General features: G+C 33.7%; 1 protein-coding gene across 3 annotated transcripts in view; it reads left to right on the plus strand.

The window, feature by feature from the left end:
• The window catches only part of FAP (fibroblast activation protein alpha), a 45,141-nt gene that overhangs the window by 18,755 nt on the left and 12,898 nt on the right, over positions 1–13,488 (plus strand). For 2 of the 3 annotated variants that reach the window (XM_056348005.1, XM_056348003.1), the window contains 10 exons: positions 908–1,011; positions 1,339–1,474; positions 4,946–4,990; positions 6,644–6,748; positions 6,839–6,909; positions 7,504–7,557; positions 7,892–8,016; positions 9,238–9,285; positions 12,158–12,256; positions 12,983–13,052. In XM_056348005.1, the coding sequence (XP_056203980.1) occupies positions 908–1,011; positions 1,339–1,474; positions 4,946–4,990; positions 6,644–6,748; positions 6,839–6,909; positions 7,504–7,557; positions 7,892–8,016; positions 9,238–9,285; positions 12,158–12,256; positions 12,983–13,052 (857 nt within the window). The remainder of the gene's footprint in view (positions 1–907; positions 1,012–1,338; positions 1,475–4,945; positions 4,991–6,643; positions 6,749–6,838; positions 6,910–7,503; positions 7,558–7,891; positions 8,017–9,237; positions 9,286–12,157; positions 12,257–12,982; positions 13,053–13,488) is intronic. The other variant, XM_056348004.1, reaches the window with a different exon arrangement.

Here is a 13,488-nt window from a genome sequence, read left to right on the forward strand (position 1 = left end):
TATCAGTGAAATAAATGAAATTACTCATGTGAGTAAAAAGCATAAAAAGCATGTGCAAAAGTGCATGCTTGCAAGATCAAGCCTTCCTTTTTTCAGTTCAGTTTACTTATTGTGTTATGTTAACTATGCAGTTGTTATTTTTCATTACAGTAAATGAATTATGAGACATTTTTTATTTGGCAAAATAAAGGCTATGACAGCTTCAGGTTATTTGCACACTTCATAGGGCTTTTTGTTCTCAAGGGGCTTTGGATTTTAACTTCTTTCAAGTGCCAGATCTAAGGCAAGAAGGTTTGGGTTTGCATTTCTTCAGCATGTATTAGAGAGCTCTCCTGACTCTTGTCATGTTCATATGATGGCAAGTGATCATGTTAATGTGCCTTAAGAAGTTACTTACCTGTCATCTGGGTTACAGTTCTAAAGTAAAGCCGGGTGGCTTAGACCACACATAGAGGAGAATTAAAAAAATAATAATGTATGCAATGAATAAGCAAGCATGAAATCAGTTTAAGCTAAACCATTTTATTTCACTGCTGGGATGTCAAAGAACACGTGCAATCGTGTGCATATACTTCTGGAATTTTGTGCCAAAGTGTAGTGTGTGCTGCAAAGTTCCACATTGCAAATAGAACACTGCTTCCCACTCAAGTATGTTTTCTGTATAGAAAGGCACTACATTTGACTGTTTAAAAGGTGGTCGTCTTTATATACAAAGTGTTGCAAAGTTAAGTAACATACTCTTGCTGTAGTGTGTCTCTGAGGTGTTACAAGACCACATTTGCCCTATTATATTCAACTGAATACATATTTTGTAACCTATCTCCTTTCCTGCAAAAAGCATTGTAATTTTCCTTGATCTGAATTGTTCAGAGCCTGATTTGAATAACCTAAAACATTTTCTTTGAAGGCTGGGGCTAAAAATCCTACGATTAAGGTGTTTATTGTAGACACTACTAACGCTGAAGCATCTGGTCCCAAGGAGGTGCCAGTTCCTGCAGTCATAGCATCCAGGTAATGTGCCCTCAAATGTCTCCTCTTTTTTTAAAAAAAGGATCTGTCTGTTTTAAATGCTTGAACCTTGGAGTTGTTTTCTGTTTCTAATAGCGGAGTGATATATTCATCTCTTAAAGGGATCAGAAGCTAATTAGAAATGTTGTAACTTGATTCTGTCTGTCCGTATGATACATTGTTACAAAGGACAAAAAAAAATTCCTAAGACAGTAGAAACTTTGCAATTGTCTTCCACGCAGCAATATGGGGGACATAATCTGTAGCAATGCTTCTATATTCGTGTTCTTTAATAACCACCATTTTTCTTTTTTTCCTTTTATTTTTTAGTGATCATTATTTTACTTGGCTTACTTGGGTAACAGATAGTCGAATCTGTGTGCAATGGCTAAAGAGAATCCAGAATTTTTCAGTCTTAGCTATTTGTGACTTCAAAGGAGACTCAAATACTTGGGACTGTCCAGAGGTAATAAAGGTGGAAATACAAATTTAACATTGCTGAAATGAACATTTGCTAATATTTGCTAAATGAAAATTTGCTAATACTGGCCATGCACAGGTTGCTCTGACTTCCTTGCAGAAGTATATTTAATCTTGCCCTGAAAGTAATTTGGAAATAATAATTTATAATAAATAATTTGGAAGTAATTTCAGAAATAATTCTGTACCTGCCATAATTGTATTTTCCAATGTTTGATCACATTAATCTTTTAGCTACTAGTGATATAATATCTTCTTCAATATTCTAATTGCTGGGAGAGGGATGAAAAAAATTAACTGCATCAACAAGAAATAAAATCACCAAAATATTTTTAGTGACACCTAAATAACAATCAAAGCAAACAAAGCAACAAAAGTAAGAAGAATGCTATTGAGCAGCTTTCAGTAGTGTTTTTTAGTTCATTCTTGCTTCCTTATCTGCAAAAGTAGAACCGTATAGGATCTTTATATTTTTAAACAAAATATTATACTATATTGAAATTTCATACTAAATCTGACTAAATCATGTCCTTTACGATTAATGATAAATTAGTTAAAAGAACATACAGATTAAAAGCAAGGCAGGTTTTCAAGGGGGAGAAATTCTTCTGTCTTATGAAATCATGTAGTTGGAGAAAGCAAACAAGTTTTCAGAAAAACTATCCCTTTTTCAGATCTGAAAAGAGAACTTCAGGCTAGTTGCAACAGTAGCACTATGTTTTGTTTAGACATGTCATTCTATCATTAAGACAGTTTAGAGGGAAAATCATGCTCTGTTGAGCAGGATAGCTTAGATAGCTGAGGTATCTATACCTATATGTAGATACTTATAAATCTTATGTACAGAAGCCTTTTTGAAAAAAACATTTCTTTAAAAGACCCTGTAAAGCCTGAAGACTGAACACTGATAAATTCATATAGATCCTGAAGGAAAGGATTACCCTGAATTTCAGTAACTCTAGCACAGAAGTCTCATTTGTTGTCTTTTAATATTGATGCTGTTTGCATGTCTTGTTTTTAGAGTTTATGGTATAGAACACCTATAAAAACTAGCATTAGGCTAAGAAATTCAACTAGTGGGAAATAAAAGGCAACAATACTTATAAAAGTGTTTTGTATAATTCATAAATTATAAATTCAAAGTTTATTGACACAACCTTTCCAAGCTGAAAATGTTTATTACTCTATGATATGACAATTGTTGCAAATTTAAAAGGAAGTTAAGGTCATGTTCTTTAAAAAATACTATCATTTAGGTAATTTTCCACAGAGAAATATCTTAATTCATTAGGAAAGAATACATATTTACTGCAGCATTTGATGTGTTTCCTAAGTAATTGTTCCACTTTTAAAGTACATTAACATTTTTCTATCTCCCCTCTAAGTAGCCTACATTTTAATAACTAAATATTTTAATGTACTGAAAAAAATAATCAAGCATTCTAGAATTCTATCACAGTCCACCAAAGTACTTTAACACAAGCTTAACTTTTATTTATTTCAGTAGGTCTATTTATGTGTTTAAAATTAAGCATGTGCTTAATTGCTTTGCTGGAACTAGACCAGAACAATTAACATATTGCAGAACTGTGTTCATGATCCCTGTTTAATCGCATTTCTCCATAAAACCTTATTTATGGAGTCACTAGTGACGTTTCTATAATCCTATATTTATACAGTGATACAATGCTTTTATCACATTAAAGTTTGCACAAATGGCCAATTGAAGGAGTGTGAACAGATGGGAGTGCTGCATTAGCTCTATTTGCCGTTAGAAAGTATATCTTTGTACGTTTCCATTGGCAAAAATAGTTCTCTTGTTGATTTTATATTAAATTGAGACTCCAATGTACAATAAATGTGCTAGGCTTTATGTACTTGAAAATAATAACAAAATGTAATCTACAAGATGTTCCTAAAACATTGATTCATCAAAAATGTTCACGTGTTCAAGGCTTGCTCATGTGAATAGACCATAGAAACCAATATTTTGGTGAAACTATTCATGTGGTTAAAAGCTAGGCATGTGTTTATGAAACTGGGATTTCCTATAAAGATGCCAGTTCTCTAATTAAATTCTGTAAATAATTTAATACACAGAAAAATCCCATAGAAGTCAATGGGACTACTCATATGAGAGAAGTTAAAAATATACTTAATATACTACTTCATCAGGATCTGAGCCTTATTTTAAAGAAAGGAAGAGAAATTCAGGAAGCAGATACAAAACAATACATCCCAATTTTCTTTCTTAAAAAGAAGTAAAATCCATATTCTCAGTGGAGCCCTTGCAAAGTACTAAACAGTCTTCTAAGGGCCAAGTACCTGCAACTTGTGCTCAAAATAGTCACTTTGCAAGGAGTAAGGTGAAAGGGAGAAAGCATAGTTCTGAATGCTAATGAGATTACACTGAGGATAACAAATACAAACCATATTCTTTAGAAAGCAAATTTGTTGAATTTATTTCAGTCTTTGAAGAAATAATGTATTAAATGAACAGTATAAAGAAAGATTTGCAAGGTAAAAAAACCCCACATCGTTGAATGCGGAATTGTTAAATATTAAATCACTTGCTTCATCCACCAAGCAAGATATTACACCCTTCAATGAAAAACTCTTAGGAAAGTATTGAAAATGCAGTAGAAGCTCTAGAAGTAAAACATAAAATAAAAATGTAAAAGCATCTTTAGCTGCAGGAGGCACTGATCCATTTATGCTCAGTATAAGGTGTTTTTTTTTTTCAAAATGAGCTTTAGTAATGTTACAAGGAGTTATGACCTGCTAAACTTATATCCATAGTCTCAGGATATGATAACCTGGGTGATTTTTGCTCTCAACATTATCTTTGCCAATCCTTAATTCTTCTTTCTAAATATATATTTGTGAGATCTTTTAAAAGTGTTGAAAATCAAGCCCTTTAATATCTCTGTCAAGCACCAAATATGGAGACCCTTCATTTTCCTGTACTTTCCTTAGTTAAAGTGTTTTTAAGATTTCCAAGGTTTACATATGAAAGATGTACCTTGTAGTCACATTATCTGCTGTTATAAATCAACACCACAGCTTTGAAATGAAAGGAAATATGTCAAATGAACTAGCTGAAAATCTGACACAGATTTTTAATATTATTATTCCTGAAAATTATTTTACCTGTTGTTTAACTGAAAAATTAATGAGATTAAGTAGTTGTTAATTCTTGCTTTCAGTGGAAATTTGCATAAGGTTAAAACAATTACTTTACATGTTATTTAGCTCTGATGATAGCTGTTAAAAAGTAATATCTTAACTAACATATTGGTATTAATACAGTAATATTATTTACTCAGACAAACTTCAAGTCCCAAGTATTCTAAAATTCTCTTTTACAGGCAGCTACAGATTTTTTATTTGATGATACTGAACTTTTATAAACTCCATCTTGATCTTCTTAAAGAGTGTGTTTGATTTTGTTTTTCAGAATCAACAGCACATAGAAGAGAGTCAAACAGGATGGGCAGGCGGAGTAGGTTTTCATAATGTATTCAATTTTGATTTAATTAAAAGCTAAGCTTTCTGCATCTTCACAGGAGTGTTTTGAAACATGAAGCACCATTCTGAGTCATGTACCTCTACTGCTTAAACCTACTCCACTTTAGGTCTGAGACTTTTAATGCTGTGCTAGGCATAGTATCTGGCTACCTGCTTTCTGAGTTTAAAAACCCTTTCACTGTCTCGTTTTGCAAATCTTTAGACCAACTGATTAGACACTATACTGAAGGAATGGATGTCATGAAAAGAGGTAGGTTCATACTGCAGTGTAATTCTTAAAAGCATCCTGGAGGCAAAGAACAGATGTAGAATTCCTCTGATGTCACTAGGGCAAGAGATAATATCAGCCATACCATAGCATTTTAAGAATAAAACCTGTTCATTCAGAATAGTTTTAGTGCCAAGTGCTGCACATCTTCAGCTAGGGAGGAACCTTCAAAGATACCCCACTTACAGTGGTGGTTGATACTTCTCCACAGTTACCCCTAAGCAAAAGAAATTTTCTCTACCCAGTAACCTTTATCTCAAAAGAGACATAACACCTATATTTGGGAACTCACATTAAAAACAAACCTGCAAGAAAACTTTAAGAGCATGAGATCAGTATTTACAATCATATATTCTAACAGTGAATATGTATTATTGCTTATGTCTGCTCCTCAGGCAGGTGAAGTGACCAGAATTCAATGTGGGGATTCACATTGTGAAGGCTCACACTGTGCCTGAATATCCTTATTTGAAGATTACACATTTACAAGGATTAGTTATTTTACTTGGTCCCTTTCTTTTTTTGCCACTTCTCTTGAGGTTGTGATAATGGATTTTTATTAGAGCTAAAGAAATTGCACACATGCATAAATCCCTGCATTAGCCCTTATGGGATTTCAAGCATTAGCAATATTAGAAGCAGGCTCTGGAACAATTCAGCTTGTGGTCACAGGTTTAGTTGAGCTTGCGTTAGTATTATTCAAGAGTCACGTTCACTCAGGAATGCTTGGTGCTATGTTTGAAGTTCTTGGAGGTCATTCTGTAGTCAAGTTTTGAAAATAAAACTCACAGTAGCAGTAGCTCATCCTTGACTGACAATTTTAGTAAAGAGGTGATGGTTTGAAAGGAAGCAAAAGTTGAGTGGTCTTATCTGGGGTAATCTGCTCTTTAACGTTAGTGGGATAGTATGGGAACTTCAGATATCCATTTACTGAGTGCTGTATTTTCTCAGTGAATCAGCCAAACTCTATGGTCCACAGGATTTTCAGCCTGGCACCATTTGTGCACATTAGGTTTATTCATCAACTTTTTTTTAAAATCATCTCTACCTATTCTTAAATAACTAAAGAAAGGTCATTCAGAATATACAGAAAAAATATTCCACTTATAAGTAGACCTTGCATTTGTGGGGTACTTGAGCTATCTATATCATCAGCTTAAGAAATCTGACATGTCAGGGTAGAAACTGTAATGTGTACTGACTGGGAGGTTGAATATCACAGGTAAACGTGCAAACTACTTTCTCCCATCTGAACCGATGAAGTAATCTTGTTTCTTTCAGTATGTGTATTATAATCTGCTAAATAGCTTGGACAGTCTTACTTACTTCTTGTCTACCATTTTTCTTCCATTGTTTCAGTTCTTTGTTTCTACACCATATTTTACATCAGACAGCAGTTCATACTACAAAATTTTTAGTGACAAAAATGGTTATAAGCATATTCATTACATCAATGGCTCTGTGGTAAGTCAAGCAAAGTGTTCTACATTGATCTACTGTAAGTTCTTGAAATAATTCTACAATATTCAGCAACATCTATGTCTTGCTTCACAGGAGAATGCAATTCAAATTACAAGGGGAAAATGGGAGGCAATATACATCTTCAGAGTAACAAATGATGCACTGTAAGTATCATGAAGAAGAGAACATGTTGTAAGTGTTGTCAGTAAAAGCGACAATTATTTGAACATCATTTGTTAACTCAAGTTATAACTAGGTATAATTTGTTTTTAATCTGAGTGCATACACAACAAATTTGTATGCGAACGCACTGCACAGGTTTCCAAACTTGGCTTACTTATGGGAGATGCTTTGCAAATTGCCCTCATTTTTCTGTTTTTTTCGATCACCCATCTTAGAGACACTTACTTAGAGATACTTAAATTTAATCATGTGGTTGATGCTCATACAAATTGCAGTTACTTCTCTTTTTATGGTCTCTCTCTCAGTTTACTGTATAGATAGATACACTTTACATAATTGGAGTGATTAGATCATGAGAATTAAGATAGAACTCCTAGTTATATGGTTTACTGGTCATCTAATAATTTGTGCAAAGATTTAGTAAGATGAAAGGTATATAAGTTTAACTTACTCTTCCATCACATGCAGAAATCTCAAAAATTCTAAATTAACTTCCAAGACAGCTTTTCATCTTGATGCTGGTTCATAGTTCATCACTTTATGGATTATTTATTAACATATACATGAATTTGCAGTTTCTATTCAAGCAATGAATTCGAAGGATATCCAGGAAGAAGGAATATTTACAAGTAAGTGTTATCAACATTATCCTAATGATACTAGGTTGATAGAAGATAGTTCTGGATTTGTCAATAAAATAATTTAGTTTGAGGATGATTAAAGTGTAATTTAACAAGCTATTTTAACTAAATCTTGACCTCAGATCATATCTGAGAATTAAGGAGAAACAGCATCTAAAGTTTAAATATACTCTGGGGGGAAAAAAATTATAAAAAGGGAAAACATTTGTTTTTAAATTTACCTGCTTTGAAAGTACAGTGCCTGAGCTTTAGAATGTGAGACAGACACATGTGAAGTTAGTTGTAGCAAAGTAAATATTGCTTTATGTTATTTTTCTCCTAGAATCAGTATTGGAAGTAAACCTATCAGAAAACAATGCATTACTTGCAATTTAAGGAAAGAGAGATGCCAGTACTATACAGCAAGGTTCAGCGAACGTTCTAAGTATTATGCCTTGATCTGTTATGGTATGTATAGCATGGGGGCAAACATATGATCAGTCGTTCTTTCAAATATATCAGAGGTATAGATAATGCTGATTATCCCAAATGATAGCTAGATGAATTATAGGAATTTCACAATAACCAGGAGAGATTTCCAGAAATAAACTGTTCCATGTCCAAAAACCTTGGGAAGATGTTTCAGAAAGTACAAATATTTTCACTCTACATTTTTTTTTTTACTTTTTCAACAAAAATCTTAGGATTTTTAGAATTAAAAACAGGTTTGTGGAAGTCCTTCATGGCACAAAACAGATTATAATCTGGCTCGTCAAAGTCATGCTTTTTCTTGCAGCAGCAAGAGAAGGATTTGGAAACACACACTGATTTCCAATTCATGTGATCAAAGTTAGCTGTAAGAAACTACAATGTGTCTCCCAATTTAAATTATTAAAACCTGTGTCAGCCGCAAAATGTTGGATATTTAGTAACTGAGAACATTTTTAATAACTGAACTAAGAAAAATTCAATTCATCAAGCTGTGTGATCATTGAAACCATTTGTAACACAGAAGTATTAAATGACATCTTAGCTTTTTTGAAATGTTAGGTGATTTCAGTGACCTGAGGTTTCATCCATTGCTGTAATCAAAGAACAGTGAAGTCATGATCTAAAAAAGAGGAAAGAAAAATATCCAAGGTTTTCCTTTTATGTTTCATATAAAGTTTACTGTTCTTCTGATTCTGCACTGCCGTATCAGATAAAGAGTTCCTTAGAACTTCCATTGAGCAGAGAAGCAAATGTAGCAAATAATAACACCTTTCAATCATTCTTGCACAAAATAGTCGGTAAGGTCGTCACCATATGAAAGCAACTCACCTTCACAAATATGATGTGACATGTTCTCAGAAGAATGTTTCACATTGTTAATTCTGCATTCACCTTATGTAATCACATCTAAGGTATTAACTAGATGTCACTTCATCTCTAGGGAGGAAGAGTTTGTCAGTAAAGTTACTTCTATTATGTTTGCTAAGCAATGCCTGTATGTAAACAAGTCTATGTACACATAGTACCTTATGTATTAAGTGCAGGAGGGACTAGTGGGTTATACAGCAAAGATTCAGATTTGCATATCAACTTCGAGCTCTTTAACACCTGTCAGTTACCAATGTTAATGTAATACACACTCTATCACCAAATTCTAGCTTCAGACTATAACCTGCCTTCTCATCATTCTTATGACAGGTCCCGGGATTCCCATTTCTACTCTCTTTGAGAACCATGGTGACAGAGGTACTGAAAATACCCTGCCTGTTTCTGAGCAATTGTTTTTCTCATTTATCTTCACTATGCACATCCTCTAATACAATATTCAGGAGTGTGATCAAGAACCCGTTCGTCTTGTTTGTTATTAAAATACCTTGTGTCTTTCTAGATTTGTTAAATAGTAAAATCTAAATATCAATGAAGACACTGATGTCTTTAATTTCGTTCCTGAGTATAGCACTTTTATAGAAAAACATGCAGATGGTTTTCCTGTTTACACACTAAGATGCAATGAACATTGGCAACTCTTTGTCTACCAAATATTGAGTCAAACTTTGTAGAAAACAGTACTGTGATTTCCAAACTATTTCTTTTCACATTTGGATGAACACAGGACTTTTTTTGCATGAAGCAACCCTACCCTATACAAAAGGCAACAATGTACTATTTAGAGTTTTCAGTTTGAGCTATTGTACTGTACTAATTAGAATTTGGATCAGGGACTTACTCTTCAGCCATCAGTAGAAATGTCAGGGAAGAGCAGAAGATCTTTCAGATGATCAGTTCAAATAACTGCTTCAGACAAGGTGTAATTATTGACACAAAATGGGAACTCCAGCATGAAACATAAAGAGCCCTCGTTTTTAAGTAGCCTGTTAGTGAGGACTGTTTGCAACCAGGCCAAGCAGGAATTTGCTAACCATGAAAATATTAATTGCTCTCTTTCTCTCAGAGAGTTTCTCAGAGAGGTTTCTCTCTCTGTCCCTTGTTTTTCCCTAAAAGTTCTCCAACTCAAAGACCTTGGTCCTGAAATGTTATGAAAACTAGCATGGTCCTGTAAAAAAATTCAGTGATTTGGCATTCTTCTTTCCTTTCCCAATAATCAGTGGAAATGTACTGGTAGTTCTAATGCTAGGGTCTTTACAGTTCAGCTCATATTGATAACCCACTATTAACTGAGTGTTGTCTGACCAGAAGACACATAAAACCATGAGGAAGACAAATGCTGCAGTGTTGTTAAGCTAAATTATTCAGTATTGGTTCACGTGGAAGTCAATGAATTGCAGCATAAAATTATTTTTTCTTCTGTAGGAGTTTTTACATCTTGGTTTTTAACCACTTTAAAATGCTTCCAGATAGGGAAGATTGGTCAACATGTCTGTTGCAATGGTGCTATAAAACCAGTGTGTTCTTCCAGTATTTCTTTTTCAGAAGGTTTAAAGGTTTAAATACAGCTAATGTATGGATGTTTTCATATTTAATCCATTGTCATAGCTCTCTGTTTTCCATGATTCTATTATGATCTTGTGTATCTAGGGCCCCTACTCTTTCCTTGTCAAATACAAACTGCATGAAATGTAGCTGTAAAGAACATGTTCCTTAACCCCTCTGCAGAAGAGAACAATTTCATTTAATGGATCTTCACCACGGTTTCATGATGCCTTACTCTTCTGTGCTATTATTCTTCAGGAATAAAACAAATTCAGACTTGTCTTTGACTTTTTCATGACCTTTTTTGGTTTCATTTTCCTTCAGTCCTTTGCTTTCATAATCTCTTCTGCAGTGCAAAACTATTTTTAGTAGATCCATTTTCACTGCAGTTGGCCGCATTTTGAAAATACATCACCCATGAATTTTAGTAGGAGGCATGCAGTTAAACTAACATACACCAGTTTGGAAGCTTCTTCCAGCATGCCTACAATTCATTTGTGATAATGGGCAAGTTTCAGGAGTTTTGAGGGGAAGGATGGAAATGTTTCAGCTGCATTTGGGTGGGTATCTAAAGCTAGGATGATCTTTCAGCCATAAAAACCCACTTGAATCTGCAAAACTTGTCGATTACTTTGAGAGAACAAATTCCAGAGTTATAATTCTGGCATGTCCTGAGCACTGTCTAGCTCAAGACAGGATGAGAGAAGGACTTATTGTATTTTTTTTTAACATTTTCAGAAACAGGAAGTGGTTGCCATTAAAGAAAGAGAGAAAAAAAAAAAAAAAGTAAGCTAACAAAAATCTCCTACGATTTTAAAAGGTTCTTTCCTTTTGAAACAAGATAAAAGTCACAGATGTTGATTCTGTACAATATTCTTCATCCATCACTACTCATGGGAAGACACATAAATAAGCAAGTAATACCCAGTGGATTCATAATACATGTAGTTCTGCAATCTATGCTAGAAATTAACTCAATTTTAAATATTAATTTTTAAATTATAGAACTGCAAATGGGGTTTAAAGCTAATTTAAAAAATTAATACTTTTTAGATTTAAAAAAATAACAACTAAAGAGGTTTATAAAGTATACGGTAATATATTTCCAAGGACAGTTATATGGTAAGTCTAGTGCCTTTGTGTAGGATTATACCATACAGTGGTTAAGCAAGGGTTTGCCACAACTCCTTAAGAAGTGGAATTTCCTGCATTATCCCAGAAATATTTCCAAACATCTGTTCACTTAACCACACTGCCCAAGGGTCTCAGACGTTAAACTGATGTTACTGTGGTAAGCAGGAGAGGAGATATAGGACTGTGTTTTTCATGATGGGATGAATTTTGCATTTCCAGCACCTGCTGTATTACGAAACTGGGATGAGGGCTCTGCAGGAGAAAGTAATTTCTTCATAACATCCAGGACTCTAACATTCAGAGGCCACAAAGGAAATTATTTGCATTCAAAAATGTAAAAATCTTAATATTTGTGCACTATAATGCCAGTGCCTTGCTTTTATTTAGCTATATGATCAAACCCAATTAGAAGTGTCTGTGTTGATGTCATTACTCTGCTTGTAAAATTCACAGGTTTCCTTTCTGTTCTAATACCACAAAATAAAGGAATCTCAGTTAATGAAGAGGAATTAATAATAAATTAGTTAATAATTGAAGCATTTCTTTTACTTAGAGCTCAGAGTATTGGAAGACAATTGGGAATTGCAGTCTGCTTTGCAGGAGATCAAACTGCCAAAAGAAGAAATTAAAAAACTTGAAGTGGATGGTATAAGTAAGAATTGCACATCTTTATTATACTCTTCATTTCTACCATTTTAATATTTTGCCTTTCATTTTGTTACAGTACATATTGTCTTTCTGTAGAACTAACTTGTTAGCCTGTCAGATTGGGAAGAAAAGGCTTGGCTCTGCCCTGTTTGACAACCAATTTGTGCCTCAGGGTGACTCTCAGTAAAGTAGTAGTTAAAATACATCTCTGCTTCGCTATGCAATTTTTTAAAAAAACCTTTTATACTATTGGTAAAGTGTTTAAATATTGTGTAAAAACATTATAGTATGGTGGTAATAAAATGTGAAATGTAAACCACTGTTCATGTGTTACACATTATATTGACTTGCATACACTTGTTTTCCCTAGTGACTTCAAAAACAATATTCCATGGTAATGAATCAGTCTAAAGTTTCCAAAATTCATTTCTCATAATCTTAACAACAGGTATATTCCTGCTTGTGTTTTTCTAGGCACCTGGAAAACTGAAAACCTAGAGTTAGTGAAATAATAATTTTATGCATAGCTAGATTAAGAGTGGGAACTTTATTTCTTCAAAGCTTTCTTCAGCTCAATATAAACAGTTACTTGCATCAGTTCTGATTCACGGTTCATACATTGTGTAGTTTGCGTTAATTCATTTCCATATACTCTTACATCAAACTTTGTATTATGCTTGGAGAAATAATTTTAACTATAAACAATATAATTTTAATATGTCTTTTCTAGCTTTGTGGTACAAAATGCTTCTACCCCCCCAGTTTGATAGAACCAAGAAGTATCCTCTGCTTATTCAGGTGTATGTAACACTTCCTTTCTTTGAACATTGTTGTTTTGTCAGAAAACATAGTTTAACAAAACCTAGGACATTTGCAATATTTTAAGAAGGAAAAGCAAAACTACTTAGTTCTGTTTATTTTGTTGTGGTGGACATTTTAATATTTTTCTGGAATAGGAGTTCAACCTAATGGAAATCAATGAGGTTTTTAATGTTAATTTTAGCATGGCAAGAACTAGTTCCTCAGAGAAAGAAAAAGAGTAAAAGCATGTGAGCTATTTCTTGGAGTTTTTAGCTCTGATGCAGCTTCTGTTTATCATGAGGCAGTCTGAAATTACTGATTCCAGCTTTGTTAATAAGAAAAAAACCCAAACACCCCTAAACCATGTGGACTGGCTTCTTTGATCAAATGTTACTTCTAAAGAGCATTTGACATGAATTTAACTTATTGCAGGCA

This window comes from Falco biarmicus, chromosome 8, assembly GCF_023638135.1.
Source record: "Falco biarmicus isolate bFalBia1 chromosome 8, bFalBia1.pri, whole genome shotgun sequence".
NCBI lineage: Eukaryota > Metazoa > Chordata > Aves > Falconiformes > Falconidae > Falco > Falco biarmicus.